Source organism: Dipodomys spectabilis, unplaced genomic scaffold (genome assembly GCF_019054845.1).
Source record: "Dipodomys spectabilis isolate Male_0828 unplaced genomic scaffold, ASM1905484v1 ptg000091l, whole genome shotgun sequence".
Classification (NCBI taxonomy): Eukaryota; Metazoa; Chordata; class Mammalia; order Rodentia; family Heteromyidae; genus Dipodomys; species Dipodomys spectabilis.
The window spans coordinates 772,530-799,745 of NW_024870768.1; the positions used below are offsets into that span (position 1 = coordinate 772,530).

Sequence of the window (27,216 nt, forward strand, 5' to 3'; positions counted from 1 at the left end):
CACTTAGCCAGTTCTGCATTTTAGAGTGTTTTTGTCACACTCCATTTTGGATACAATTTCCTGTGACTGGTTATCAAAAAAGCACAGTATTTGGAAAGGTAAAACAATCGATATTGTTTTCAGTTATGAAGCACTTTCACGTTTGCCTTCATCCTCAGAAATAGCTTATAAAGTCAATCAAAATTTGCCATCATTTCTTTATAGGTTTTGAAGTTATGCGATTAGAGACATATAAATTAAGGCAATTCATCTTTGTGAATCAAATGTTTATTATTACATAATGACTGAACATATTTTCTTATAGTGTTATTTCCTGAAAGTATATTTTATCTTACATTAATATAGCTATATAGGATTGTTTCTGATGACTTTGTATAATTTTATTTATCATTCCTCATATACTTTCAGCTTCTTGTTTTGTGTCTTTTTTATAGCTTATAGTTGGATTTTGATATTTTCAATCCAAACTGAAATGTGTCTTTTGAGTAAGTTTTTGAATGATATATTTGGTTTCTTTTCTTTTTTTTTTTTTTTTGGGGATCCGGTCGTGGGGCCTGAACTCTGGGCCTGGGTGCTGTCCCCCAGCTCTTCAGCTCAAGGCTAGCACTCTACCACTTGAGCCACAGCGCCACTTCCGGCTTTTTTCTTTTTGCTTATGTGGTGCTGAGGAATCGAACCCAGGGCCTCAGGCATGCAAGGCAAGTGCTCTACCACTGAGCCACCTTCCCAGCCCAATGATATATTTGGTATTCATTAGTATCATGACTATTGATTTTTAAAATTCATTTTATCTTGTCTTGATTCTCTATGCTTACTCTATCTTTTCTGCCTTTTTTGGGGGGTGGCAGTACTAGGGTTTTAACTCAGGGCCTCTCACTTGCTAGGCAGGCATTCTCTCGGCACTTGAGCCACATCTCCAGTCCTTTATGTGTTAGATATTTTTTCAAGGAGAGTCTTGTTTTTTGGCTTGGACATATGATCCTTTTCATATACCTCCCACAAAGCTGGGATGACAGATATATGCCACCATGCCTAACTTTCTTTTCTTTTCTTTTTTTTTTTTTTTTTAGATGTGTACTTGCTAACATTTTCCCGTGGCTGGCGTTGGGCCACAATCCTCCCAATATCTACTGCTTGAGTAGCTGGAACCACTGGTGTCAACCTCTGCATAGAGCTTATTCCTGTTTTCTTTAGCATTATTTTTATACATCCACGTTTAAGTTATATAATCTGTTTCCATATTTTCAGAGGCTATATTTAACATTTTTAAAAGTTTCATCCAAGCTCACTCCATTCCTGAAGGTATTCCACCAACAGTAAGAGCCCAAAATATTATTCCTTTTTATTGTGTTTTTGTGGCTGATATACAGAGGGGTTACAGTTACATGAATCAGGTACAATCAGTACAATTCTTTTTTAACCATTTTTTCCCTTCCGTTGCTCTCCCCCAATCTTTCCCTCCCATCTTCACCCATAAGATATCCAGTTCATTTTTTACATAACCTGGATGTCCCTCAGTGGACTAATGGATCAAGAAAATGTTATATATATATATATATACATATATATATATGTATATATATACATGTATATGTATATATACATATATATGTATATGCATATATACATATATATGTATATATATACAAATATATATATGTATATATACACATATATACATATATATAATGAAATTCTACTCATCCATCAGAAAGAATGATAATGTACCATTTGTAAGGAAATGAAGAGATTTGGAAAATATTACATTAAGCAAAGTAAGCCAGAACCAGAGAAACATAGGCTTCATGGTTTCTCTCATTTGTGGTAACTAGAATGTGCCTATAAATCTCCAAGTAAACGCACTGAATGGCCAAAACAAATAAATAAAACCAGGGCATGATAAACTATATAGGACCCTAGTCATTAATATACAGAGGCCAAAGGAGCCTAAGCATAGGAGTAGTGGGCCAAAGGCTCAATAGATATGAACAGATTATCATATAAAATAATATTCTATGAAATGAACTCCAAAAGAAGGAAACAAGAGGCACTGTAGTTGCTATTGTTGCTGTTTTCATTCTCTCTTCCTTTTGTATTGTGTGTTACAAAATATTCTTTAAAATCATTCAAAATAATTCTTTTTTTTTTTTTGAGTCCGGTTGTGGGGCCTGAACTCTGGGCCTGGGTGCTGTCCTTCAGCTCTTCAGCTCAAGGCTAGCGCTCTACCACTTGAGCCATAGCGCCACTTCCGGCTTTTTTCTTTCTGCTTATGTGGTGCTGAGGAATCGAACCCAGGGCCTCATGCATGCAAGGCAAGCGCTCTACCACTGAGCCACCTTCCCAGCCCCCAAAATAATTCTTTACTGTATGTTGTTATATAACTGGGATACTTAACCTTATTTTCTTTTTGTGGTTTATTCCTTTTAATTGTACAAAATAATATATTTGACTACGACATTTCCACACATGTATTTTCTACTGTGATCCTGTTTACCCCCTCACTCTCTCAGACTCCTTCCCCCTCCCCTATTTTCCTTCTCTTCAAGTACTCTCATGTTTAGGCATAATTTTGATTTGTTAGTATTTATATATCTAGATTTGCCATTTTAGAAAAACATACAATATTTATCATTCTGAGTCTGGTTTATTTTGCCTAAAGTTATATCAGTTTTCCTACAAATGACACAATTTTGCCTAATTATGGCTGAACAATATTCCATTGTGTATGTATACCACATTTTCTCTATCACATGTAGACTGACTCCATAGTTTGGCTATTGTGAAGATTGCTGCAGTAAACATGGGTGTGTGCTTACTTACATTCCTTCAGGTCAATACCCGGGAGTGATATGGTAGCATCATATGGCTGGTCTATTTTTAGTTTTTGTTACAATGGCTCTATAGTCTAATTTGAAGTCAGATATAATACCTCCATCATTGCTCTTTTTATTCAGCATTGTTTTGGATATTCAGGATTTTTTGTGCTTCCATATGAATTTTGGGAATTTTTTTGAGTCTGTAAAGAATGTCATTGGAATTTTGAAGGGGATTTAATTGAGTCTGTATATCATTTATGGTAATATAGCCATTTTTACAGAATTAATTCCAATGATCCGTGAACAAGTCTTTTCATTTACTAGTGTCTTTAATTTCTTCGATGTTTTATAATTTCATGGTAGAAGTCTTTTACCTAGTTTAGGATTATTGCTGTTTTTTTTGTGGCTATTGTGAATAGGATATTAGAACCACCAACTATTATCATATCTGGACCTTTATATCAACTAGTGTGTGTTTTATGAAATATTTCTTCTTCTCCATCTTCTCATTCTTCTCCATCTTCTCCTTCTCCTTCTTCTCCTTCCCCCTCCCTCACCCCCTCCTCCTCCCTCTCCTCCTCCCCCTCCTCCTTCTCCTCCTCCTCCTTTTTTTCTGTTCCTGAGGCTTGAACTGAGGGCCTGGGTACTGTCCCTGAGCTTCTCAGGCTCAAGGCTAGGGCTCTACAACCGGAGCCACAATGCCACTTCCAGCTTTTTCTGAATAGTTTATTGGAGAGTCTCATGGATTTTTCTTGCCCAGGCTAGCTTCTAACCATGATCTTCAGATCTCCACCTCCTGAGTAGCTAAGATTATAGAAGGCATTATATCTTCTTGATGGATTATTCTTTTTGCTAATATATTTACCCTCTTTATCTCTTATGACTAATTTTGGCTTAAAGTCTGTTTTGTCAGGTATGAATGTAGCTACCCTTGCTAGTTTTTGTCTTCCACTGCTTGGTATATAATTTCTATTCTTTCACTTTCAGTATGTGTTTCCTTGTCAGTGAGGGTGTCTCTTCCAGATAACAAATAAGTAGATCTTGTTTTGAATCGAATAATCCAGTCTATGACTTTTAATTAGAGAATTAAAGTCATTTATGGTTATCAAGGGAAGTTTGGTAATTCCTGTTGTTTTGTTGTATTTTTTATGGTTGATTCTATTATGATTTGTTCTTTTGCTCTCATTCATCTTAGGTTGTTGATTTATTGAGTTAAACATATTTGATTCTTTCCTCTTCAAATGTATTTATAAATTCCTCATGAAATGTATTCTTTCCTGAGCTCTCATGTTTCTGACTTATCTTTATTCCTACTCAGGGTATAGGATATTTTTCACAAAGCTGGCTTTGTAGTCGTGGATTGCTTTATTTTGTGCTTGTCTTTGAAGGTCTCTATTTCTTCATTGATTTTAAGTGGTAAGTAGGATATGGTGCTCTTAATGGGCAGTTATTTACTATTGGGGCTTGACATATATTATTCCATGCTTTTGTAGCTTTTAGGATTTCTGCTCAGAAGTTTGAAAAAAATTGTTTTTGCCTTTACATGAAGTTGACATTTTTCTCTTGCAGCTTTCAATATCTTTTTGTTGTTCTCTATTCTTGGAATTTTAACTGCAATGGGAAATGGAGAGATTCTTTTTGGTTATGTATATTTGGGATACCAAACGCTTCCTTTATTTCCCTAATAATTCCATTTAATCATTTTCCTATAACTTTACTTTTTATCTTGCTCCTTCTTCTAACATGTAGATTCTTAGTTTTGGTCTCTTGATCATGACTCAGAGTGCTTAAAAATCTGAGTTCACATTTACTTTTATTCCTTTATTGCTATCTGAATATAGTACTCTCTCAACCTTGTCTTCAATACCCTATATGCTTTCTTCTGTTTGAGATAGTAGATGATGATTTCCACTTCCGTTTTTTATTTTATTTATTGAAGTTTTCATTTTCATCATTTTCTTTTTATTTCAAAATCACATAGCCTTGAATTGCTCATCCATGTTACCGATTTGATGTTTGAATTCTTTCTGAGGTCACAGTGTGTGTGTGTGTGTGTGTGTGTGTGTGTGTGTGTGTGTGTGTGTGTGTGTGTGTGTGTGTGTGTGTGTGTGTGTGTGTGTGTGTGTGTGTGTTAGTCCTAGGACTTGATCTCAGGACCTGGGTTCTGTCCATGAGGTTTTGTGCTCAAGGCTATCACTCTACCACTTAAGCCACAGCTCTACTTTTAGCTTTTCGATGGTTAATTGGAGCTAAAAGTCTCACCAACTGAACTGTCTTCAAACAGTAATCCTCAGATCTCAGCCTTCTGAATAGCTAGGATTATAGTTGTGAGCTATATTACCAGTACCCAGCATATCAATCATTTATTTTTTTGGGTCCGGTCGTGGGGCCTGAACTCTGGGCCTGGGTGCTGTCCCTCAGCTCTTCAGCTCAAGGCTAGCGCTCTACCACTTGAGCCACAGCACCACTTTCGGCTTTTGTCTTTTTGCTTATGTGGTGCTGAGGAATCAAACCCAGGGCCTCATGCATGCAAGGCAAGCGCTCTACCACTGAGCCACCTTCCCAGCCCCTCAATCATTTTTAAAACTTGGCTTTTGAATTCTTTTCCATTTTAGCTATTTTAGTACTTTCACTTTGGTTATTAAGGAATTATGAGCCTTTGAGAAGTTATATTCTCTCTATTCTTATTTCTTAGGTTTCTACATTGTGATTTGTGCATGTTTAGGATGGGTGTCTCTTTTTATTTGTTTGGGTGGTACTTGGGTTTGAATTCAGAGCTTCATACTTAGTAGGCAAGCATTCTACTATTTGAGCTGAATTCCAGCCATCTTCTTATATTGTTTGAGGGATTTTTCAGTCTTCTTAGTAGAGAGTATTCTCTAAGGGTCACAAGCCCTACTGTCAGATACTTAGCCATAGTACAAAACATCAACTACACTCCCAATAAAGTTACAAAAGAAAGAAGCTAGAATATTTATAGGATACACTAGGAGTTTAAAAGTTATTAGCTAGAGAGGTACTAATAATTAAATGCTAACAAAGGGTGATGCAGAAAGAAAATAGAAGACGCAAAATAGGAAAGAAGGGAACATTTATGGGGTGGAGTTATGTGAAATGTTGGAGTTAATAGAACAGAGGACATGATACAACTAAGAATAACTAAAAGTGAAAACTTGAGTACTAAGGACAAGAACAGAATAAAAACTGCAATGAACCACCACTACAGCAAAACAAAAATAATTTTTAAAAAAAACACCAGGTTTTCTTCCTCACTGAGAAAAAGAAAGTGAATTACCCCTCAGCCTTGTGATTTCAACTTCCTTTCTGGGGAATATTTGTTTTTTCCTCTCTGAATTCCAGACAAGTTAGACTAGAAAAGGCAGTTAACAGGCTAAGCTAGATCCTACAGTGCTGGCCCCCTGCATTACCGTTTTGCTCAGAGCTCTATGTTAGGGCTCACTGCTTCTTATATAAATCCAAAGTTCAAATTCTAGACTTCATCTAGCTTCTGCTTATTGTTTACTATTGTCCTCCCTAGCTCTTCCTTGTCATTCAACTATCCCTGAGCCTCAGTGTTATGGAAACATGGGAGTGTTGGCTGTCTCTTTAAGACCATCTTACACTCAGCATTCTAATATACATGACTAACATAATATTGTATCTTGTATGTTTGTTGCTTTTTTTCTTTGTTTTGTCCTCTGAAGTCTAGATAATAACTTATTTTATCTTGCTTGATATGAGTTGGACATCCTCAATTTGAGGATTGGGATTTTCATCAATTGTACAATGCTATCAGATATTATTACATCTTTAAAAATTCTTCTCATATTCTGTCTGTTATCTCTTTCTGGAAATACTGTTAGGCAAGTGTCACTCCTCCCTTTATCCTTCGTCTATCCCTTTGATTTCTTTGTTGGCTTCTAGAGAATTTTGCTCTATTTTATCTTCCAATTCACTTCAGAAACCAAATCATACTTAATACGCAGTCTCTATCCCCTCCATTTACTTTTCAACTTTAATGACTATAGTTTTCATTTCTGAAATTCTATTTAGTTCTTTCTGAAATCTATATCATATATTTCTTGCTTCTTTCTTAGATTTTTACTTGCATATTTTGTTTCTTTAAATATTTCGAGCATTAATTTTATATTGTTCATCCTTTATCTTATGTTTTTAGGATTATATTCCTGTTATTTCTTATTTTCATCCATAGCCGCTTATTTCCTTGTCTATTTATGAGCTTCATTTTGACAAGAATTTATCTATGGAAATCCCATGCAGCAGAGGTGAGAAAATCTATAGAGAATTTCCATTTGCTTTTTCCAGTTACTCCTAGAAGCTACCAACTCAAGACCATTAAAAAACCACCTTGTAAAACATATATAGAGTATAATTCAGAATCACAAAGCCACCTAAGGGAACTTAGAGTTACAATTCTTTTTGTGTGCATGTGTGGTGGTTGATCCAGGAGCTTGAAGTCAGGCTGTACCACTTGAGCCACAGCTTACTTTGAGGCTTCTTGGGGGATAATCACAGATATGATTCTCACAGACTTTCCTGCCTTGGGCTTGCTCTGAACTGCAGTCCTTCGATCTCGGCTTCCTGAATAGCTAGGGTTTAGGCATGAACCACCCATACCAGGTTAGACTTATAAATTCTTACAGGAGGATTTCCCTGTTTTATTTCCAGCAAAAATCATGGAGGGACAGATGCATTTTCTTGCTGTTTTCCCTTTTACCTGTTCATGGACTTTTGCTGGCTTACATTTTACTGAGAATTACAGACTTGCCCTTCAAGAGTCTCAGATTTGTTCATCTTGGTCCCAAATCCCCTCTGTGTGCACACTTAGCCCTTTGTCTTATAATTCTATAAATTTCTTTAAAGAGCCTTACTAAGTGCCCACAGGAAAACTTTGGCTTCTACATACCTTACATATATATATATATATATATATATATATATATAATATATATATATTCATTTTGGAACCCTATATTCAGAATTTCCTTATTCTTTTAAAATATCTGTGGTGCAATTTAGTACAGACCTTGTAATGGAGAATTTTGTTGTTATAAAGCCACATATGTGTGTGTATGTTTGTATGTATACACATATATATTACAATATAAACGTATATCACATATCTAATATGTGATACATAGCACATATCATATTATACATGTAATATATAATATAGTTTATATTGTATGTTATATAATGTTTATTGTATTATATATTTTAATATTTATAATATATGTATATCCATTAAATAGATAAGAAACTGAGACCCTAAAGAGAAAATGAGTTATAACTCAACAGACCCCCTAACTAGGTTTGTCCAGTTCCTGGGAAGTCTTCCTCTGTATTAAATATGCCTAAGTATTTCTTTCACCTTTAGTCCTATGAGGATCTGGTTCAGCGTCTGGAGCCAGTTATAATGGAGCTGGAGCGACAGGAGAATGTTCTGGTGATCTGCCACCAGGCTGTCATGCGGTGTCTCCTGGCGTACTTTCTGGATAAAAGTTCAGGTAATACCCTTTTCTTTGTTCCTGGCATGGGGATCTGGATGTGATTTAAGATGCTGACACCTGCAACTGGAGATTTAAATCTTACTGGTTAAAAGTACAATATCTAAATCAAGGATACCTAAGCTCGGATTCTTTGTTACATACTAACCATCCTACCTATGACAAAGTACTGTAACCCTCATGAGCCTCAGTTTGTGAAGCAGGGAAAGTGAATGGTAAAATTTTAGTGAAATATATAAAGAGCTTAGAACAGTTCATAATATTTATATGGGCTGTTGTATTATTATGAAGTAATGATTTAAAAGCCAGAATTAAGTCTGCTTTAGCCTAAAATGTTGAGTTAGTATTTGTCTGAAGTATACTGTCCTTGAATGAGACTGTGACCTTTTGTGGCCTCTTGATCCTAATTATAGGTTTCTATAGCAATAATTTCTCATTTTAATTTTTTGTTGTTGCCAGAACTGGGGCTTGAACTCAGGGCCTTGGCACTGCACTTAAGCTATTTTCACTCAAGGTTAGCATTCTACACTTGAGCCACAGCTCCACTTTTATCTTTTTTGGTAGTTAATTGGAATCTCTTGAACTTTCTTGTCTAGGCTAGTTTGGAAACCCAAGCCTCAGATCTCAGCTTCCTGACTAGCTAGGATAACTGGCATGAGTCACATGTGTCTGGCTTCATTTTAATTTTTTTCAAATGGTAATCTGTCTAAAAATCATCTACAGAATATCTATACACTGTTTGCATACAAACTGGACAAGGGGTGTGACAAGGGACTGCTGTATCACCTTCACATATGAAAGCCATTTGTAATGTGGATACTGAAAGTGTTCCAAGATATTTTGAGTGTTTGAGACAATGAAATATTATATTTAATGCCTCCAATGTCTTAGATGCTTGGGTCTTTTCTATTAGGCTATTTTCAAAATATGGAATCATCCAGGGAACTTGAGAATTTGACATTGCATAAGTTATTTTCTCTAACTAGTCTTCAGTTTTGTCACTGGAAATTGGTGATGGGATGGGTGATGGGCATTTTTGCACTACTAGAATTCTGATGTGTTCATATCTATTTGTCAGGGTACTTTTTCAGACTATGAGGTAGGCACTGTAATCCCTATTGCCCTGATGAGGAAGTCAAGGCTTGTCGTGTGAAGTGGCTTGCCCAAGCTCAGAGGGCTCAGTGTCAGGGATAGGAGTTAGTTCAAGGTACATACTAGAGTCCCTCCCATCTAAAATATACATGAGAAGCATAATATGGGGAGCATAGGTACCTCTCTCTTTCACCACTTCCCATACCCACTCTTATATACAAGTTATGCCAGCTGCTCACGACTTCCCTGGGCAGCAGGTACCACACTGCCAATCTGTTAGTTTTACCCCCATCACTCAGGAAAATGATAGAACAAGGCCCAAAGAGATGATATAATGAGAAGATAGACCCATAGAATAAAAGAGCTAAAGCGCTATCAAAGTTACATCTGAAGGATCAAAGGAAAAAGAGGCTGGCCATTTTTTATCAGTCATGGGGCTTGAACTCAGGATCTGGGTGCTGTTCCTGAACTCTTGCTCAAGGCTAGCATTCTACCATTTTGAGCCACCAACTCCATTTCTGGTTTTCTGGTGATTAATTGGGGGTACAAGTCTCATGGGCCTTCTTGCCAGGGCTGGCTTTGAACTGTGATCTTCAGATCTCAGCATCCTGAGTAGGTAGCTAGGATTTACAGGTGTGAGCCACTAGTGCCCGGCAATGCTTCACTTTTCTGAGTCTGTTTCCTCATGTGGACAATGAGGGTAGACAAGATCCAAGAGCATCAATGAGGGTGCAATGAGATCAAGCACAAAAAATCCTTGGCAAATAGTCTGATGACAATGAACAGAAACAGGATGTATGCCCAGGAAAATGCCCATCTTGTCTCAGGAGTCTGAGAAGATGGTAGCAGTCCTTGTAGGCCTAGAGTGAGCCCAAGAGACAAGAATCCATGATAAGTACTGTTCTAGCTAATGAGGGAAGGTGGGAATCCACGTTGAATCCTGGGGACTACGAGGGTAGATACAAGAAGGAAAAGTGTCAGGCACTGGTGGCTCATTCCTGTAATCCTAACTATTCAGGAGGCTGAGATTGCAGGATAATCCGTGAGTCTCTGATCTCCAATAAACTACTTGGAAAAAGCTGAAAGTGGTGCTGTGACTCAAGTGGCAGAGCGCTAGCCTTGAGCAAAAGAAGCTCAGGGATGGCACCCAGGCCCTCAAGTCCCAGAACAAAAAAGGGAAAAATGCTCAGAATGTCACCCCTAGCCCACTGTGAGGTCCTCCACGGCAGCAGCTGCAGACCGTAAGTGTAGAGCAAGTGTCTTGTCCTCATTGGGCCTCGGGTTTGAGTCCCTGCACTGCCACTTCCTAGCTGTGAATTCAAACCAGTCCCTCTCCCATTGAAGCCCACTTCCCTGGGCCTAACTCCCTAGTCTTCAATACTGCCAAAAAATGGAAACAGGTCAGAAAGGAAACTGTGTTTCAGCTAATTGCCAATAACTTTCACATAATAGGGGAATGGCATTCCATATAATAGTAAATAACTGGGAATCAGTGCCTTAAGCAGTGTTTGTCAATCATGAACAAGAAGGAGAGTCCCAGAAAACAGGCCCAGGCTTGGAGGAGGTTGTGGGAGCAGTCAAGAGCCATATGCATCACTGCCACAGAACTGGAACATAGGAGGGTCTCAGAGAACACTTGCCAAGATGAATTATGGGCCTTTGTAGTGGGAGTACTCAGTGGAAGGTCTGGCCTGGGGCAGGAGGGAGGCTTGGTGATTCTAAGAATGAGGATATAGCTATCTCTTCTCCCAGTCAGCTTACCTTTCCCAAGGCTTTCTTTCCTCCCTGTTCCAAGTCAGTCTGGCTGCTCACATTCTCCCTGCCCAGTCTGTTAGCATCCCCTTCAGAGTGTGATGAGGCCCACCTGGGGACAGGGATATGGAAGGGGATGTGACCAGAAATCCAGGAGCTTGAGAGGTGATGCTAGGAACAGCACAGTGGCTCTGAAAACTGTTATCTCCTTCTTTGTAGATGAGCTGCCCTATCTTAAGTGCCCTCTACACACAGTTCTCAAACTCACACCTGTGGCTTATGGTGAGTATACCCCAGTCTCATCTAAGGAAAGGGACATAGAGGCCATAAACATTGCTTCCACTGCCTGCCATTTGTTCCAGAGTTCTGGGGAGCAGAGGGTTCCTGGGTGGGTGGTAGAGTATCTTAATGGAGCTAAGACTGGTGGCAGTAGAATAAAAGAGAAGAAGTAGGATGGTCTCTAAATCTGGGGCCTCACTCCAACTTGCTATCTCTAACCCAGCACTGAGCACAGAACACTGAGCTATAAAGGGTAGTCCTCAAAGGAAACCAGAGAAAAAAATTGTAGGTTGAGGCTATATTGAGGAAAGTTTATATATCGTTCTAGGCACACCATCTATCCTGCATAGTTTAGACTCTATTGGGTATTAGTTAGGAAAGGTTCACAAGCAGAGAAAGGACATATTCAAATCTACTCAGGGGTATAAACAGAACAGCATAACCTACTGCACCTGAAGTAGCATGTGTTCCACAGGAACAGAGTTAATGGGGCTTCCGGAGGCATTAAGCCTCCTCTATCAGTCCCAAGCTCCTAGAACTCCTTCATGACATCCACACATCCAGTATCATCATAACCACACTAACTACTAAGCAGACTGCCTGGGTGTCAGTGCCAAGACCAGTGGCCAAGGGCTCTTCCATGTCTTCTGAATTCATCAGTCTTACATCATCTCCTACCCATGTACAAATGAGCAACTGAAACTCAGACAACTCGAGACTGTTAGGGGTGGAGGTGGGAACATCTTCCTCACACATCCGCCTAGTCTGAATTCCTCTCCCTACAGAACAATGTAGCTGGGGGGGGGGGGGGGGGCGGTGCTATGGGATAGGGAATGATACCTCAGGAAGACCTGTGTTTACCTCAAGGGCTTATGAACACATGGCTTGTTCTTTTCTGAGGCTGTAAAGTGGAGTCCATCTACCTGAATGTAGAGGCTGTGAACACACACCGGGAGAAGCCAGAGGTAGGCGTTCTGTACTGGAATTAGCTGTGGGTACAGCATGGTGAGAACACACTCCCTCACAGAAGAGCCACCCTAGCCCTAAAGATCCTGGATGGTTCATATCAATGGGGAAACAACCAGCCCCCAGAAATGAAGGAGCCATAGCCCAGATCTGAAGCACTGTAGGCACTGGACTGGGACATTCCCTGCCCCAAAGGCCCTAGATTAAGATTCCCAGAGGCCTGCCTGAGAAAAGGGTCAGAACCTGGGCCTGGCTAAAATATGGGAGCCCAGCAGTGAAAGCAGGAGGCTGGAAAAGGACTGAGGATCTACACTGCTATCTCCTTCATCTTAACCCTGCAATCTCTTTTCAGAATGTGGATATCACCCGGGAACCCAAGGAAGCCCTGGATACCGTCCCTGCCCATTACTGAGCCTTTTCCAAGAGTTCAAACTGCCTCTGTGCTCACTGCCTCCCACCTGTAGGACAGCTGTACCTGCTATTCTAGCCTTAGCCTCAATGAGAGAACACTAGCTATAATGTACAAGTCCTCAGCAATTCCCAAACAAGTCTCAATTCCTAGGCACAATTAAAGAGCCTACCTAGCTGTAGATCAAACTATCTTAATTTCTATTTTCTGATGAATAAAGACTTCGTACTGCCTGTTGATGGGTGATTAAAGACTTCTCCTTTCATTTCCAAGATCTTGGTCCAAACCCAATGCTGATGTTCTGGATGTGAAATGAGTTGGGACAGGGGGGTTGTTGGGGGCGGGGAGGAGGGGAGGCAAAGAGCTTCCTGGAATATAGTCCTAGAGTAGCACCTCCAAAAATGACACAGAAAAATAAAGTCACTGTGAGGGCTGGGAAGGTGGCTCAGTGGTAGAGCGCTTGCCTTGCATGCCTGAGGCCCTGGGTTCAATTCCTCAGCACCACATAAGCAAAAAGAAAAAAGCCGGAAGTGGTGCTGTGGCTCAAGTGGTAGAGCGCTAGCCTTGAGCTGAAGAGCTGAGGGACAGTGCCCAGGCCCAGAGTTCAGGCCCCACAACCGGACCCAAAAAAATAAAATAAGTCATTGTGAGTGCCTGGGGGCTTTGGTCCTTGGTGGTCAAGGTACATCATCCTTATGTAAGAATACGGTGCTTGCCAGACACCAGTAGTTCATGTCTGTAATCTTAGCTTCTTGGGAAGCTGAGAATGGGAACATCATGATTTGAGATCAGCCCAAGCAAAAAGTTTGCAACACTGCCATCTCAGCCAGTAAAAAGCATGGTGTAGAGGTACATACCTATTATCTATACAGGAAGTATAACCAGGAGCATGGTAATGGAGGGCTAGCCTAGAAATAAATGTGACACCTTATTCAAAAAATAAAATCAAAAAGGGGTTAGGGTGTGGCTCAAGTAACTGCCTGACAAACAAAAGGCCCAAAGTTCAAACCTGAGTACCACAAAGAAGAAAAAAGACAAACTTACTGTCTTTGTTTCCTTGTTCTTTCATTGTAGTCACCTAGCAATGTACAATTCCCTAAATAGCATGATGAATTGTAAAGGAGCTGGGCACTGGTGGCTTTATGCCTATAATCATACTCAGGAGGCTGAGATCTGAGGATTGAGGTAGGTTCAAAGCCAGCCTGGGCAGAAACATCTATTAGACTTTTCTCCAATTAACCACCAGAAAACGGAAGTAGTGCTATGCCTCAAGTGGTAAAGTGTTACCCTTGAGCTGAAGAGCTCAGGGACAGGGCCCAGGTCCAGAGTTCAAGCCCCACGATGAACCAAAAAATATATATATATAAAGCACTCTAGGCAATCACACCAAAGGGTGTGAAACCAAAGGGTGATACTCTTAGTGGATCAGAGGCAATACCTCTGATCATATAAAATAATATTTATCAAAATGAACTCCACAAAAATGGAAAAAAGAAACCCTGTATAATAGTAGACACTGTTTTTTTGCTTGGGATATCCTGGAGTTGCTGGAAATAGATCTTTGTTGATATGTTCCGTGTATTCGTCAGGGTTATCCTCTGCTTTCAAGCCCCAATCCCTATCTAGCTCTTTCCTTCCTACTTTCTCAAGACACATCAATCAATTCTGAGTCTTCCAATATCAAACTTCAAATTCTCTCTTGGTTTTGATTAATGTAATGGGCTCATCTTTCTTTCCTATCCTAAGAAAATCTTCCCTTATTCCCATGTTCTCTAGTTACCTCTTCTTCCTATCTCTCCATCTCCATTCTTACACAAATGACTCAAAATAAATCTGTACTTAGTACCCAGATGTTTACTACCCTTTGTCTTCTGCTCCATGTTTGCCCAAGCTCATGTCCCCTGGACTGCCATGGTTTCCCAGACTTCTCTTTTTTTATTTTTCTTTTTGGTTTGAGACCAGGACTTGAACGAGGTATTTGATGCTTTCACTCTAAAAACTGAGCCACATCTCCAACCTGCCCCCAGGCTTCTCTTAACACTGAAAAAAAATCCCTGCCGTTTAGTCTAAAACTGGAACCCCACATTGTCCAAAGAGCTATGCTGCCCTCTAGCTCTTCTATAAAACCAAGGTGTCACTCAAAACTACCTTAAGCATAATAAAAGACAGAAACACTTCCAAATCATTTTGCAAATTTAATGTAACTCTGATACCAAAATATGACAGCACACAGGAAGCAAACAAGAAAGCAGGAACAGCAAACAGATTTTTTCAAAGTGTATCACCACTCTCAGCTGATTGGTAGTAGCTGCTTAAACTGCTGTGCAGACAAAGATTCCAAGGCTGTAGCAGGGCTCCAGGGGAAAAACTGCTGCAACTCACTAGCAGAATACGTAAACGAGGAGAATAAATCTGAAAAACAAAAGCAAACAGGAACACATTTTAGTACCAAATGGATGGGTTGCTCACACTTCCTTGCCTTCGTTTTCCCACTCAACCCTCCTATCTCAGGGATACTTTTAACATCTCCCAGCTATTGTACCCATCCCCAGGGGCCTTGGAAAGGAGGATATTGCAATTACCTGAAACCACACTAGCTGTAGGAGAAGCCACAGGCACCAAGGCTAGTGGCTCCACCGCCAAAGCCAGCACCGGTGCTTGGTCCACTGCCAAATCCAGCACTGGTGCTTGGTCCACCACTGAAGCCAGTGCTGCTGCTCAGTCCACCGCCGCCGAAGCCAGTACTGGTGTTCAGTCCACCACCAAAGCCAGCTCCAGAGCTTGTTCCACTGAAGCCAGTTCCAGTGCTTGGTCCACCACCAAAGCCACCAGTGCTTTGTCCACTGCAGAAGCCAGCACCAGAGCTTGGTCCACCACTAAAGCCAATAATAGAACTGGGTCCACTGCTGAAGTTGGTGCCAGTGCTTGGTTCACCAGTAAAGCCAGTGCTGGTGTTGGAACCACTGCCAAAGCCAATGATGGTACTCAGTCCTCTGTCGAAGCTGGCATTAGGCCCACCTCCAAAGCCATCGCCGGTGCTAAGGCCACCACCAAAGCCTGTACCAGTGCCAAGTGTGCTGCCAAAACCACCGTTAGTACCCAGACCCAGTCCACCACCAAAGCCATCACTGGTGATCAGTCCACCAAAGCCAGCACTGGTACCCAGTCCACCACTGAATCCAGTATTGGTGCCCAGTCCTCCACCGAAGCCAGTGCTGGTGCTTAGTCCACCACTGAAGTCAGAATTGGTGCTCAGTCCACCACCAAAGCCAGCACTGGTGCTTAGTCCGCCACCAAAGCCAGTGCTGGTGCCTAGTGCACCACCGAAGCCAGTGCTGGTGCCTAGTGTAGCACTGAAGTCAGTACTGGTGCCCAGTCCACTACTAAAGTCAGAGCTGGTACTTAGCCCACCACCAAAGCCGGTGCTGGTGCCTAATGTACCACCAAAGCCAGCACTGGTGCCTAGGCCACCATCGAAGCCAGCGCTGGTGCCTAGGCTACCACTGAAACCCGCACTGGTGCCTAGGCCACCACCAAAGCCAGCGCTAGTACTCAGTCCACCTCCAAATCCAGCATTGCCAAAGCTGAAACCAGCACTGGTGCTGGGCCCATCACTGAAACTGGCACTGGTGGCACCACTAAAACAGGCACTGGTGCTGGGAGAGCCGCCGAAACACAGGTTGGTGTTAGATGCACTGCCAAAACAGAGGCTGGTGCTGGGTGACCCACCAAAACACAGGCTGGTGCTATGAGCTCCACCAAAGCTCACACTGGTGCTGGGAGTACTGCCAAAGCTAATTCTGTTGTTGGGAGTACCACCAAAGTCAGCAGTGGTACTAAGTGCCCCACTGAAACCAGCACTGGTGCTGAATACACCACCAAAGTCAGGGGTGGTGCTGGGTACACCACCAAAACTAGCACTGGTGCTAACAGCACCACCAAAGCCAGAACTGACACTGAGTGCTCCACCAAAGCCAGCACTATTGAGTGCTCCAGCAAAGCTGGCACTGGTGCTCACGGCACCACCAAAGCCAGCACTACTGAGTGCACCACCAAAGCTTGCACTGGTGCTGAGTGCTCCACCAAATCCAGTATTGGTGCTAACAGCACCACCAAAGCCAGTAGCACTACTGAGTGTACCACCAAAGCTAGCACTGGTGCTGCTAATGGCACTGCCAAAGCCAGCACTGTTGTTGAGTGCTCCACCAAAACCAGCACTGCTACTGAGTGCACTACCAAAGGTCACACTGGTGCTAGGAGAGCCACCAAAGCAGACACTGGTGCTGAGTGTGCCACCAAAGTCAGAAGTGGTACTAGGAGAAGCACCAAAGGAGACACTGGTGCTGAGGGTGCCACCAAAACCAGTACTGGTGCTAGGAGTGCCACCAAAGCAGATACTGGTACTGAGTGTGCCACCAAAGCTGGCACCAGAGCTGGGAGAACCACCAAAGCAGACACTGGTGCTAAGTGTGCCTCCAAAGCCAGTGGTGGTGCTCAGTGCACCACTGAAGACAGTGCTTGTGGTGGGTGCACTTCCAAAGCTGGTGCTTGTGCTAAGTGCACTACTAAAGCCAGCTGTGGTGCCAAGTGTGCCTCCAAAGCCACTGCTGGCTCCATCACTGAAAGTGGCACTGGTACAAGGGCTACCACCAAAACTAATACTGGCTCCACCACTGAAACTGGTGCTGGTACTTGGTGCACCACCAAAGCTGATGCTGGCTGCACTGCTATAACTAGTGCTAGTGCTTGGTGGACCACCAAAGCTAATATTGGCCCCACCACTGAAACTAGTGCTACTGCTTGGTGCTCCACCAAAACTAATGCTGGCTCCGCCACTGAAACTAGTAGTAGTGCTGGGTGCACCACCAAAGCTAATGCTGGCTGTGCTGCTGAAGCTGGTACTGGTGCTTGGTGCTCCACCAAAGCTAATGCTGGTTCCACCACTGAAACTAGTGACAGTAGTGGGTGATCCACCAAAGCTAATGCTGGCTGTGTTGCAAAAGCTGGCATTGGTACTGGGTGTGCCACCAAAGCTAATACTGGCTCCACCACTGAAACTAGTGCTAGTGTTAGGTGCACCACCAAAGCTAATACTGGCTGCACTGCTAAAGTTGGCACCAGTGCTGGGTGTGCCACCAAAGCTTATGCTAGCTGCACTGCTGAAGCTGGCACTAGAGCTTGGTGCACCACAAAAGGTAATACCAGCTCCACCACCAAAGCCCCCACTGGGACTGGGGCTGCCACTGAAGCTAATACTAGCAGCATCACTGAAGCTACCCCTGGGGCTAGCTCCTTGGCTGAAGTCAACATTGCTGGTGGCATCTGAATTTTCCTGGGTTCTGGCCTCAATTTCAAATGAAAATCGGCTCCAGGCCTGAGCATCATCACCTAACTCTTCCCTTGTTAGGCAGTCGATATCCATGTCATCCCAATTCCAGGGCCCAGCCACAGCTTCCTCTCCAATCCCCATCTGGGCTCTTGCCTCAGCCCTGGCCTCAGCCTCAGCCACAGCTACAGCTGCAGCTTGCACTTCCATCTCCACTGCCTCCCGGTACTGAGCAGCCCAGTCTTTGGGGTCCTTCTTCTGTACCTGAAATGGAAATGACAATCATTTAATAGGAAATAGTCTTTGTAATTATATATGAGGCGTCTCTATTATGGTATCTGTATAAAATTAATAGCAATTTTTTAAAACTCTTACTCATTGAAGCTTCTGTAATGGGTAAGTCCTGAGATCTAATTTCAGCTCTGATAACTTAGGTGTTATATGAATGAACTTGTACAAGTTTTAAGTAATCTCACTAGGCTCAAATGTTGTGTGTGTGTGTGTGTGTGTGTGTGTGTGTGTGTGTGTGTGTGTGTGTGTGTGTGTGTGTGTGTGTGTGTGTGTGTGTACGTGGTGGTCCTGGGGCTTGAACTCTAGGCCTGGGTGCTGTCCTTGAGCTCTTTTGCTCAAGGCTACCTATTACTTGAGCCACAGCTCCAAATTCCAGCTTTTTGGTGTTAACTGGAGATGAGTCTCAATGACTTTCCTGCACAGAGTGGCTAGAAATTATGATCCTCAGATCTCAGCCTCCCGAATAGCTACAATTTTAGGGGTAAGCCACCAGCACCTGGCTTCAGATACTTTTTACAGTATGTGAAATGACTGTTAAATATCTAACCTCTAAAACGATTGTATTTTCAAAGTGAGGTGAGATGGGGCCTTTTATAGAGGTAATTCCACTTAAGGCAAAAGGATTCATGTCCTTGTAATATAAGATACCAGAGAGCTTGGACTCATTGTTTGCCATGAGAGGGCACACCATAAAAGAAACTTGCCTAAAACCTAGAACTATAACCAGAAACTGACTGCTAGGTAATGATCTGACATTCTCAGCATCCTGAGATAACTAATTTCTTCTTTCTAAACCATTCAGTTTCTGGTATTTTGCAATGGCAGCCTAAACTGATTAATATCAACTATGAAAAATGAATGATACATTATAAAGTATGTATCTGACAGCATTCTGTATTAATGAGGCTTTATGCCTCTGTGTGTGTGTGTGTGTGTGTACATACATACATAGCTGGCTACCTTGTACCTTTCTAACACAACATAGAGCCTGCCTCAGCCAGGGGGTAATCCAGCTCCTTACCATGCTAAGGCTCAGGCAGCGCATTACCTTGCACGCAAACTTGAGGACTTTCATCTTGCTAGTCTCATGGTAAGAGCGCAGGCCCCAGAAGAATTCATATTCAGGTGGTCTGCTGTTTGGGACCCTTTTGTATTCCAGGTACCTTTGAAAAAAGAAACAAAAAGTTGCTTCTAACTAAGAAAATCCTACTTAAACACAGCTCGGAATAGCAACCTCCAAAAATTCTGAATAGCCTATGGAACCTTAAAGATTCCCAAGACTAACATTCTCATATATAATCTTGGCCTTGGTCTCTAAGACTGAGACATTTTCCAGTGGTCCTGTGCAATAGTTACTTGGATGCAGATAGAGGGTCTGGTGGCAGAAGAAGGCCAGTGTGTCCTGCTGCCGAAAGGAGTAACCCCAGATTCTGGTTGAATATGTTATAAACAGAGGAGCCAGTCTTCAAGTTTCCTGCTCTGAGCATACCCCACTGCATAGGCCTTTTGTTTGGTATATAGCCTAGTCCTGGACAGGTCCAGGAAATTTAGACAAAACTCAAGTCTAGGACACAGGACAACCATCACTCTAAAGACAGTGTGAGAAATGAAAGGTACTGGTTATACACTTTCTGAACCAGACCAGCATACATCCAGAATATTTCACAGGAAGATAAAGCTTCCAAACACCACTTACTTCTGCTTCACGAACTCGTCTGTGATGAGCTTCCTCACTTCCCCAAAAAGTGAATGTCTCACCCTGGCAATGGTTAAAAAACAAAACAAAACAAAACAAAAAACAACCAATGAATACAGAACGAACTGCTTGGATGAGGGCAGAAGCAATTCCCAACATGGAAGAGACCTCTCTAGCACATGGGGCAGTGTCAACGAAGCGAAGAAAGTAGTAAAAGCACATAGCCACTAGAAGCAAACAGCAGAAGCCAGGTGGCTTTGTCAGGGATTCCTGAAGGTCTACCTTATACCTTATCTTAAAACAGAGGACATGATGAAGAAAAGAAGCAAGAGTTCAGACCAATTTCCCCATCCACCCAGGTCAGAAACCCCACCCGCACCACCACAACACCAAGCTGATACAATCCTGAGATCGTCCTCTCTTGCCAAAGGACAACACGGACAGCAAGCGCTGAGAGCCCAATCATACCCAGGGCGCAGCCCCAACTTGCGCAGCACCTCCCAGATGACAGCTGCAAGGGGAGGCAAGAGGAAACAGGGACAGAAAATGAGCATGTGGAATTCAGACCACAGTCACCCATTCAGCTGCATGCCCAGCCACTCACCCTCACTGGCCTTGTTGCCGTTCATAAAAATGACACTCAGAATTACCATGAGGAGGCCCAGCTTAGGTGTGTCCTTAGTCCTAAAGAGAATAATAAGATAAAAACAAAATTTATATCTAGAAGTCATTTGCAAGATACACAAGCCAGTTTACTAGTGCTGTTCTTATTCCTCAGATATGGGAGAACTCTGCCCAGCCTATGCTTCCAGTTCCCTGGGACCCCAAGGTAAAGGACTAAAGACTCTTGAACCAAGGTCTCTGATTCAGTAGAGGGAAAAACATATCCTAACTCACCCCAAGGGTTGTTGTCAAGAAAATAGAAGAACACCTGTTAAAACCCAGTCAATGTGGGTCCTTGTTTTTTCCAGAGCTCACAGACCTGACGACTTCTAGTCAGAGCCTGTGATATTACTACCTCTCAAGCATCACAGTACATGTACATGTACACACACACACACACACACACACACACACACACACACACACAGAAGCTCTCTGTCCCCTTAGAGCTCCATTCTATGTAGGCCAGGCAAGACACTCAATAGGAACAGACAAGTAACAACAGGCATGCTTGCCTGGGAAGCTTCTGGAAAGAAGAGAAACCTTACAGCAGGAATTCTACATCCTAGGCTCCTATATCCTTCAGTCAATCATAATCAGGCACCACTACTATATACAGGGTTCAACTCAGCAGCAGAAGCTGGGGCAGGAGCAAGCCTACCTGCCTTCCTTCTTCCTTCTTGCCTTTCCCTTTCCTTTTCCCTCTCCTCTCCTTTCCTTTTTGCTTCCCTCCCTCACTCCCCCGTCCTTCCTGATTTTTGTGGGGTTTTTTGGTCCTGGGGCTTGAACTCAGGGCCTGGGTGCTGTCCCTAAGTTTTTTTTTGCTCAAAACTATAGCTGTACCACTTGAGCCACAGCTCTACTTCTAGAGATAATGCAGATAAGAGTCTCATAGACTTTCCTGCCCAGGTAGCTTTAAACCATGATCCTCTGACCTCAAGCATCTTGAGTAGCTAGAATTATAGGCATAAGCTATCAGCATCCAGCTAAGAGGCAAGCCCTGTCTTTCCTGACCCTCTAAGAGGATGTAGGAAGAGAGACAAGGGTTTCATACTATGGATAAAAGAAGTCCACCTTCCACCCCAGCACCTTCCCAGCTTACGTTCCCAGTATGCCTGCAGAGGATTCTTGAGTGCTGATAAGAATATACAAGCTATTTTGCTTATCAATTTCCTTCAGATTGACTCGGAACATCTGCCAAGTAAAAGAATAGCTTTATAAGATCACAAAATCAGCTTCCCAGGTATTCTTCAGGTCCCCCATGTACCTAAGGGTTTTGCATATATGAGTCAGTGTGACTGTGTATAAAGCATGAAACTAAGTATTTGGCACACAGTAAATAATAACAAATTATTACCATCATCAACCTCATTTTTGTTTATTGGGAATCCAGGGAGAATTAGAGGTGAGCATCTGAAACACGGGAGAGGATGTGTGCAGCAACAGCAGACAGAAGCCATAATAAGCTAGGGGCTGAGATCTGAGCTGTGTTGTCACCACTGGCTTCTTGTTTGACCTGTGGCTGATCTATACCCCTCCATAGGTCAGGTGTGCCCAAGTGCACAGCAATAGGGATGTATTAGTAGTTCTCTTTGGTCACTGTACACCTAGTTCATTCATGGCCTCCCCAATGTGCCCATCCCCCAGGGCTTCTCCATCACCTTCTCCAGAGCATAGCTTGCTCGTTCAATGATCTCTGGGAAATATTCCTCATATTCTTGGATGACATCCTTCAGCATATCTGCAGGAAAGGAGAGGTAGGAGAAGCTGGTCTGAGTATAGACCATAGAGCTGCAACCTTTTGCCAGCCCTGTGGGGTCAGTACAGACAAACTTGTGATCCAGGTTAATGAGCGATGTCAGCAATAATGAAGTGGTGACAGGAAAGAAGGTGGTCCTCTAAAGGAGAATGGTTCTCCTTAGACTATGGGGGAAAAAGAGAGCTCAAGGGAGATTGGCAGGATACTACCTGAGCGCTTGATGGGAATCTTTGTCTGGTCCTTAACCAACAGGTATTTCACCAACTTATTTGCCTGAGAAAAGAGAAACAGATAAGAATATATCAATATATTGGCAGGAAACTTCAAAGAATGACAAAAGGGGAAGGGAAGAACAGCAACGAGGCAACATTGGATTCTTACCCTTTCTTGTAAAATGGCCACATCTCGGGGTGGTGGAGGCCTCCGACCCCATGGGATCCGCCTATAATTATTGCCACTTTTCTCTTCTCCATTTGAATGCTTAGACTATCATCAGAAAAAAGGGGGGGGGGGTGAAAAAGAGTTGGCTGGATCCTTTCTCTCTCATCCAGAAGTCCCCTGAAGACTTCTCCTCCTGTAGTGGGCTCTGACCCTGTCATTGGCCATGGAGTCCTCAGCTTCTCTTTCCTTTTTTTCCTTTTCATTCCCCTGCAAGGGCAGAAGCAACCCAAGAGCAGGGCCTGGGGTTCCTTTTATTTCTTTGGTCACCACTAGACTGTGCTAGCCATACATCTTGGATGAGTCATATCACTTCTCAATGACTTGAATTTCTCATCTATAAAACTGGATATATATTTCCAAGACAGTAGGGAGTTGCTTTCAAGACAAAAGGACATGACCTATGTAAATGTAACAACACAAACCCTATTACATGGTAACTACTGTGTAATTTAAGGTGAGTTACATACAAGCTGTAGCTAAGTATATAGACATCTTACTTCCCTACCAATCTGTGAACAATACGACACATTGTTTCTCTTTTCTTCTCAGCAGCTCTATATCTGAACACAGAGACTAGCTCAGAGTAAAAAGGTTTAGTAAATATTCATAGAAAAATAATCAGCGAGCTAAAGGGATAGGAATAGAGAGCATCATAAAAGAATGATGTCACAGATCTTACCTTTCGGTTCCTCTTGCCTCGAGTCCTAGTCGTGGGCTCCAAACTCAAGTGAGCCAGATAGTCATCTGCCAAGGCCTGGACAGCAGCAGCAACCTGAGTCTCAAGGGCACTTATACTGGTCTGAGAGGTAGCCATCTTGGCCTGAGCCCCTTGATCAGCAATTTGAGGCTGTTCAGTTGCCCGAGACTTAGTGGCAGCCTTTCGGGCCCTAGATCCTCTCCTGATCCGCACGGTAACAGACAGGGCATGATTTGAGACCATCTGAACAGCAGATGGGGCCTCAGAGATCTCCGAGGCAGAACTAGAGCCCTTATTGGCAACCTTCTTGCCCTTAGGTTTTTTGGGCCGGAGAGCTGCTGAGGCCTCAACCTGTTTGCTAACTGCCTCCATGGCATGTGGAGCCTCTAGATGCTCAGCATCAGTATTTGTTGCCCTAGCATTTGTCTTCTTGGCTTTTGACGCTTTCTTGGTTCGAATGGAGGTTGCTGTGGCCTGGATATTGGCTGTCTCATTGGCAATTTGGCCTTGGGGAGTAACTATGTGGGTGGTACTTGGAGCCAGTGAGATCTCAGTGGCACAAGCTGCGGCCTTACTGGCAGCCTTCTTAGCCTTGGAAGGTTTCTTAGGCTTGGTGGAGGCTGTCAAGGCCAGGGAATTGGCTGACTCATTGGCAACTGGAGCCTGGATAGTCTGGGAAGTGACTGGTACATTTAGTGCCTTCAAGGGTGACTTAACCTGTGGAGTGACACCCTCACTGCCAATGAGAGATTGGGAGCCTTGAGATGCCTTGGGACTAACTCTCTTTGTCTTATTGACTTTCTTAGGCTGAGCAGTGAGGGATGAAGCCTGAATATTGGCCGCCTCGGCAGTAGCTGAAGCCTGGCTGATCTGGGTTAGGATTGGCAAGTTTAAAGTCTGCAAAGTTATTTGGGGCTTGTTGGTTGCAATCTCATTGGAAGATGGAACTGGAGGGGCAGCAGGTGTGGTCTTATTAATAGCCTTAACAGAGGTCTTCTTGGTCTTGCTTTTCTTAGGCCGGCTGGCAACAGGTGGATCCTTAGTTGCTGCCAACAGCGTATGCATCAACAAAACATTGTCCTCTTCTGTATTTTCAGTGTGTGCATCTGGAGAGAAGGGAAGCCCCAGGCTCCCAGGGGGAGGCAGAGGGCCCTACATACTTAGGATTATGTTCTCCAGGCCATCGGACCACCCTACACCCACCCCTTTCCATGAAGTCCTCCCCTTATTCTGAGGAGTATTTGATTGCAATTGGAAGGGAAAGAGGAAGGGAGCAAAGGATAGAGTTAGGCAGGATTTCCTCTCCTTCCCCCCAACCATGCAAACATAGGTGAGGCAGGGAATTAGGCAACTACACAATGGTAGTGGCTTTAAGAGTGGTAGGTGAACTGAGGATGGGGGTAGATGGCCTGCTGAAAATGTAGAGAAGTCTCACCTGGAATGTGGGCATCCTATAACCGTAATCATTTCTTCTATCCATCTTTCTGGGAAGCCAAGTGAGAGCTGAGTCTAAAGTAAATAGACCTGAGTTAAGGAAGAAGGAGGGAGAGATGATATGATGATAAGATTTGCCTAACCTGAATGCAGAGGAAGGGTCTCACCTAACCTGGAGTCACAAATCTTCCAGCTCCTGGGTCCTCATACCTAGAAACTCAGGACATCTGGTTTGTGAGCCTCAGCTCCTTCTGCTTCCAAGATGGCAACTCGGTTCTACACCACTACCCGCATCTACAAACGCCCCCTTCGGCACCGCAACATGATGGTGCGCATGCGCACCAAAAGAGCTCCCGCCCCCTCCCCCCTCAGGCCCACTGCTTTCCCAAGAGCTGGCTCGCCGAGACACTCAGTGCGCATGCGCCAGGATGGACTAGACTCTGACCATCTCATTCCCACAAATGCTCCCTAGCTTTCCTAGCAACAAAACATCTCAGTCCCACCCCCCTCCTAGCTGCATCACATCTCCGACCAACCCTTCCCCCAACACCCGCCCCCTCCCTCTGCTCTGCAGTACAGCTTCGCACCGCCCCTTCCCCAACACCGCCACCTCTTCTCTGCGGTACAGCCACGCCCCGCCCCTTTTCGACTTGCCCTCTCCCGCGGCTCTGCAGTACTTCTCCGCACCTCCCCTTCTCTTAATAAGCCCCCTCCCCCCAGTCTGCAGTACGTCTCCGCACCGCCCCTTCCCCAACACGGCTCCCCCTTTCCACGTCTGCAAGTGCCTGGGCCCGCCCTTTCTGCAACATGGATACCCCACCTCCAAATCCAACAAAATTAACCTGTGTAGTCCCTGCCCTCGAACCTTAACAGGTTCTGTACCTTCTCTTTTCAAACCAGAAATCAACCGGATCGTGGCCTTTTCTTTCTCCCTTCTGAACCAGGTCCTATCGTGGCCGCTTAAAGAGTCAGCTCCTCCTTTCTCGGTCCCAATCCCTCCTTCCTATAGCCCGAACCTGGGCCGGTCCGTTCTCCAGCCTTAACGGGGTCCTGCTGTCTCCGATCTCCCACCCGAATTGGCCCCTCCTCCCTTTCTTGCTATTGCCCGAACGGCTTCTTGATCTTTCCTTTCCAACTAGATCTGCATCCCTCCTTTCTACCGCCAGAACCCAGTCCAGACCTTTCAGTGGCCCGGAGGAAATTCCGCCCCCTCCTTTCTCCCGTGAAAATCGGATACATGCACAGCTAAACACGACCAGGTCGTCGTGGTCAGATCCCGAATCCACAAAAGGTTTTCAAACCTTAAAACCATATGGCGTCAGGCACCTCAAAGCTGCAGCCTGGAAGCCTCCACCCGCCAAAGTCTTCACTGAATCAGAACGCTTCAGCTCACCTCGTCCTCGGGAGTCCGGACAGCGTCTGCTCTCTCACTGCTTCTCCTCAGGTCTGAGCCTGTTCCTCCCCCCACCTCCCTGGCCGGAAGTGGTCCTCCCTCTTTCCGCCTCCAGAGGGGGTCTCAGTTCCTGCTGGCCTGCCCCCTCCCCCTCGCTACCTCCAACTTTCCATTCTCCACATTGTACCTCCTCTTTACTGTCCTTCACTCAGCAGTCACTCCCTCCTCTTCTCCATTTGATTTATTCCCATCCTACATTCCCGTTCCTATTTCATTCTCGTTTTCCTCCCAAAGGTAACATACTCTTCAGAGTTCCCACTCAAGTTCTTCCAACAAACCCACATCTCAACATTAATTACAGTCTTTAAAAAAAAATGTGTCATCCTCAGTACATAGATTCTTACAGTATGAATCTCGACATCTTTCCCACAGGAGCAGAAGACAGAGGAATAGGTCATATGCATTTCACACACACACACACACACACACACATACATACATATCAGATTAATCTGATTATATATCTAAATGTCTTAAGATATTTAGAGGCTCTAAATATTACAAGGTAGGGAGCTTCCACATCATATGTATTCATAATAAAACAGTGGATGTAAGAAAATCGTATGAAATGTATTTATTTTGTAATGATTATATCGACCCTTTTTCATGTTTTA

General features: G+C 43.5%; 2 protein-coding genes and 1 non-coding gene across 5 annotated transcripts in view; 1 reads left to right on the forward strand and 2 right to left on the reverse strand.

The window, feature by feature from the left end:
• Positions 1-13,079, forward strand: part of Pfkfb1 (6-phosphofructo-2-kinase/fructose-2,6-biphosphatase 1) — a 55,368-nt gene extending 42,289 nt beyond the window's left edge. For all 3 annotated transcript variants that reach the window (XM_042684836.1, XM_042684837.1, XM_042684835.1), the window contains exons 11-14: positions 8,215-8,344; positions 11,408-11,470; positions 12,368-12,432; positions 12,786-13,079. In XM_042684836.1, the coding sequence (XP_042540770.1) occupies positions 8,215-8,344; positions 11,408-11,470; positions 12,368-12,432; positions 12,786-12,845 (318 nt within the window). In that variant the 3' untranslated portion in view covers positions 12,846-13,079. The remainder of the gene's footprint in view (positions 1-8,214; positions 8,345-11,407; positions 11,471-12,367; positions 12,433-12,785) is intronic.
• A 1,945-nt stretch (positions 13,080-15,024) lies between these two features.
• Tro (trophinin) lies at positions 15,025-26,606 on the reverse strand. Its single transcript, XM_042684906.1, has 13 exons — positions 26,543-26,606; positions 25,151-25,224; positions 23,698-24,867; positions 22,959-23,063; positions 22,787-22,850; positions 22,480-22,559; positions 21,921-22,012; positions 20,760-20,839; positions 20,624-20,666; positions 20,156-20,218; positions 19,508-19,622; positions 15,425-18,432; positions 15,025-15,254 (listed from the first exon to the last, which is right to left on the reverse strand). The coding sequence occupies exons 2-12, from the start codon at positions 25,193-25,195 to the stop codon at positions 15,436-15,438; spliced, it is 4,854 nt and encodes a 1,617-aa protein (XP_042540840.1). The 5' UTR covers positions 25,196-25,224; positions 26,543-26,606; the 3' UTR covers positions 15,025-15,254; positions 15,425-15,435.
• LOC122112080 lies at positions 19,824-19,951 on the reverse strand. Its single transcript, XR_006148090.1, has one exon. It is a non-coding gene; the product is annotated as a small nucleolar RNA SNORA11 (small nucleolar RNA).
• Positions 26,607-27,216: the final 610 nt, after the last annotated feature.

Bases quoted from the DNA above. Each gene is read 5' to 3' on its own strand.
- Tro (XM_042684906.1), bottom strand. From the start codon at position 25,195: ATGGATAGAAGAAATGATTACGGTTATAGGATGCCCACATTCCAG. The intron at 22,851-22,958 runs GTAAGAATCCAA...CTCTTTTCTCAG, and splicing joins TGGCCATTTTACAAGAAAGG to GCAAATAAGTTGGTGAAATA. The intron at 22,013-22,479 runs GTGATGGAGAAG...TTTACTTGGCAG, and splicing joins CAAGCTATGCTCTGGAGAAG to ATGTTCCGAGTCAATCTGAA.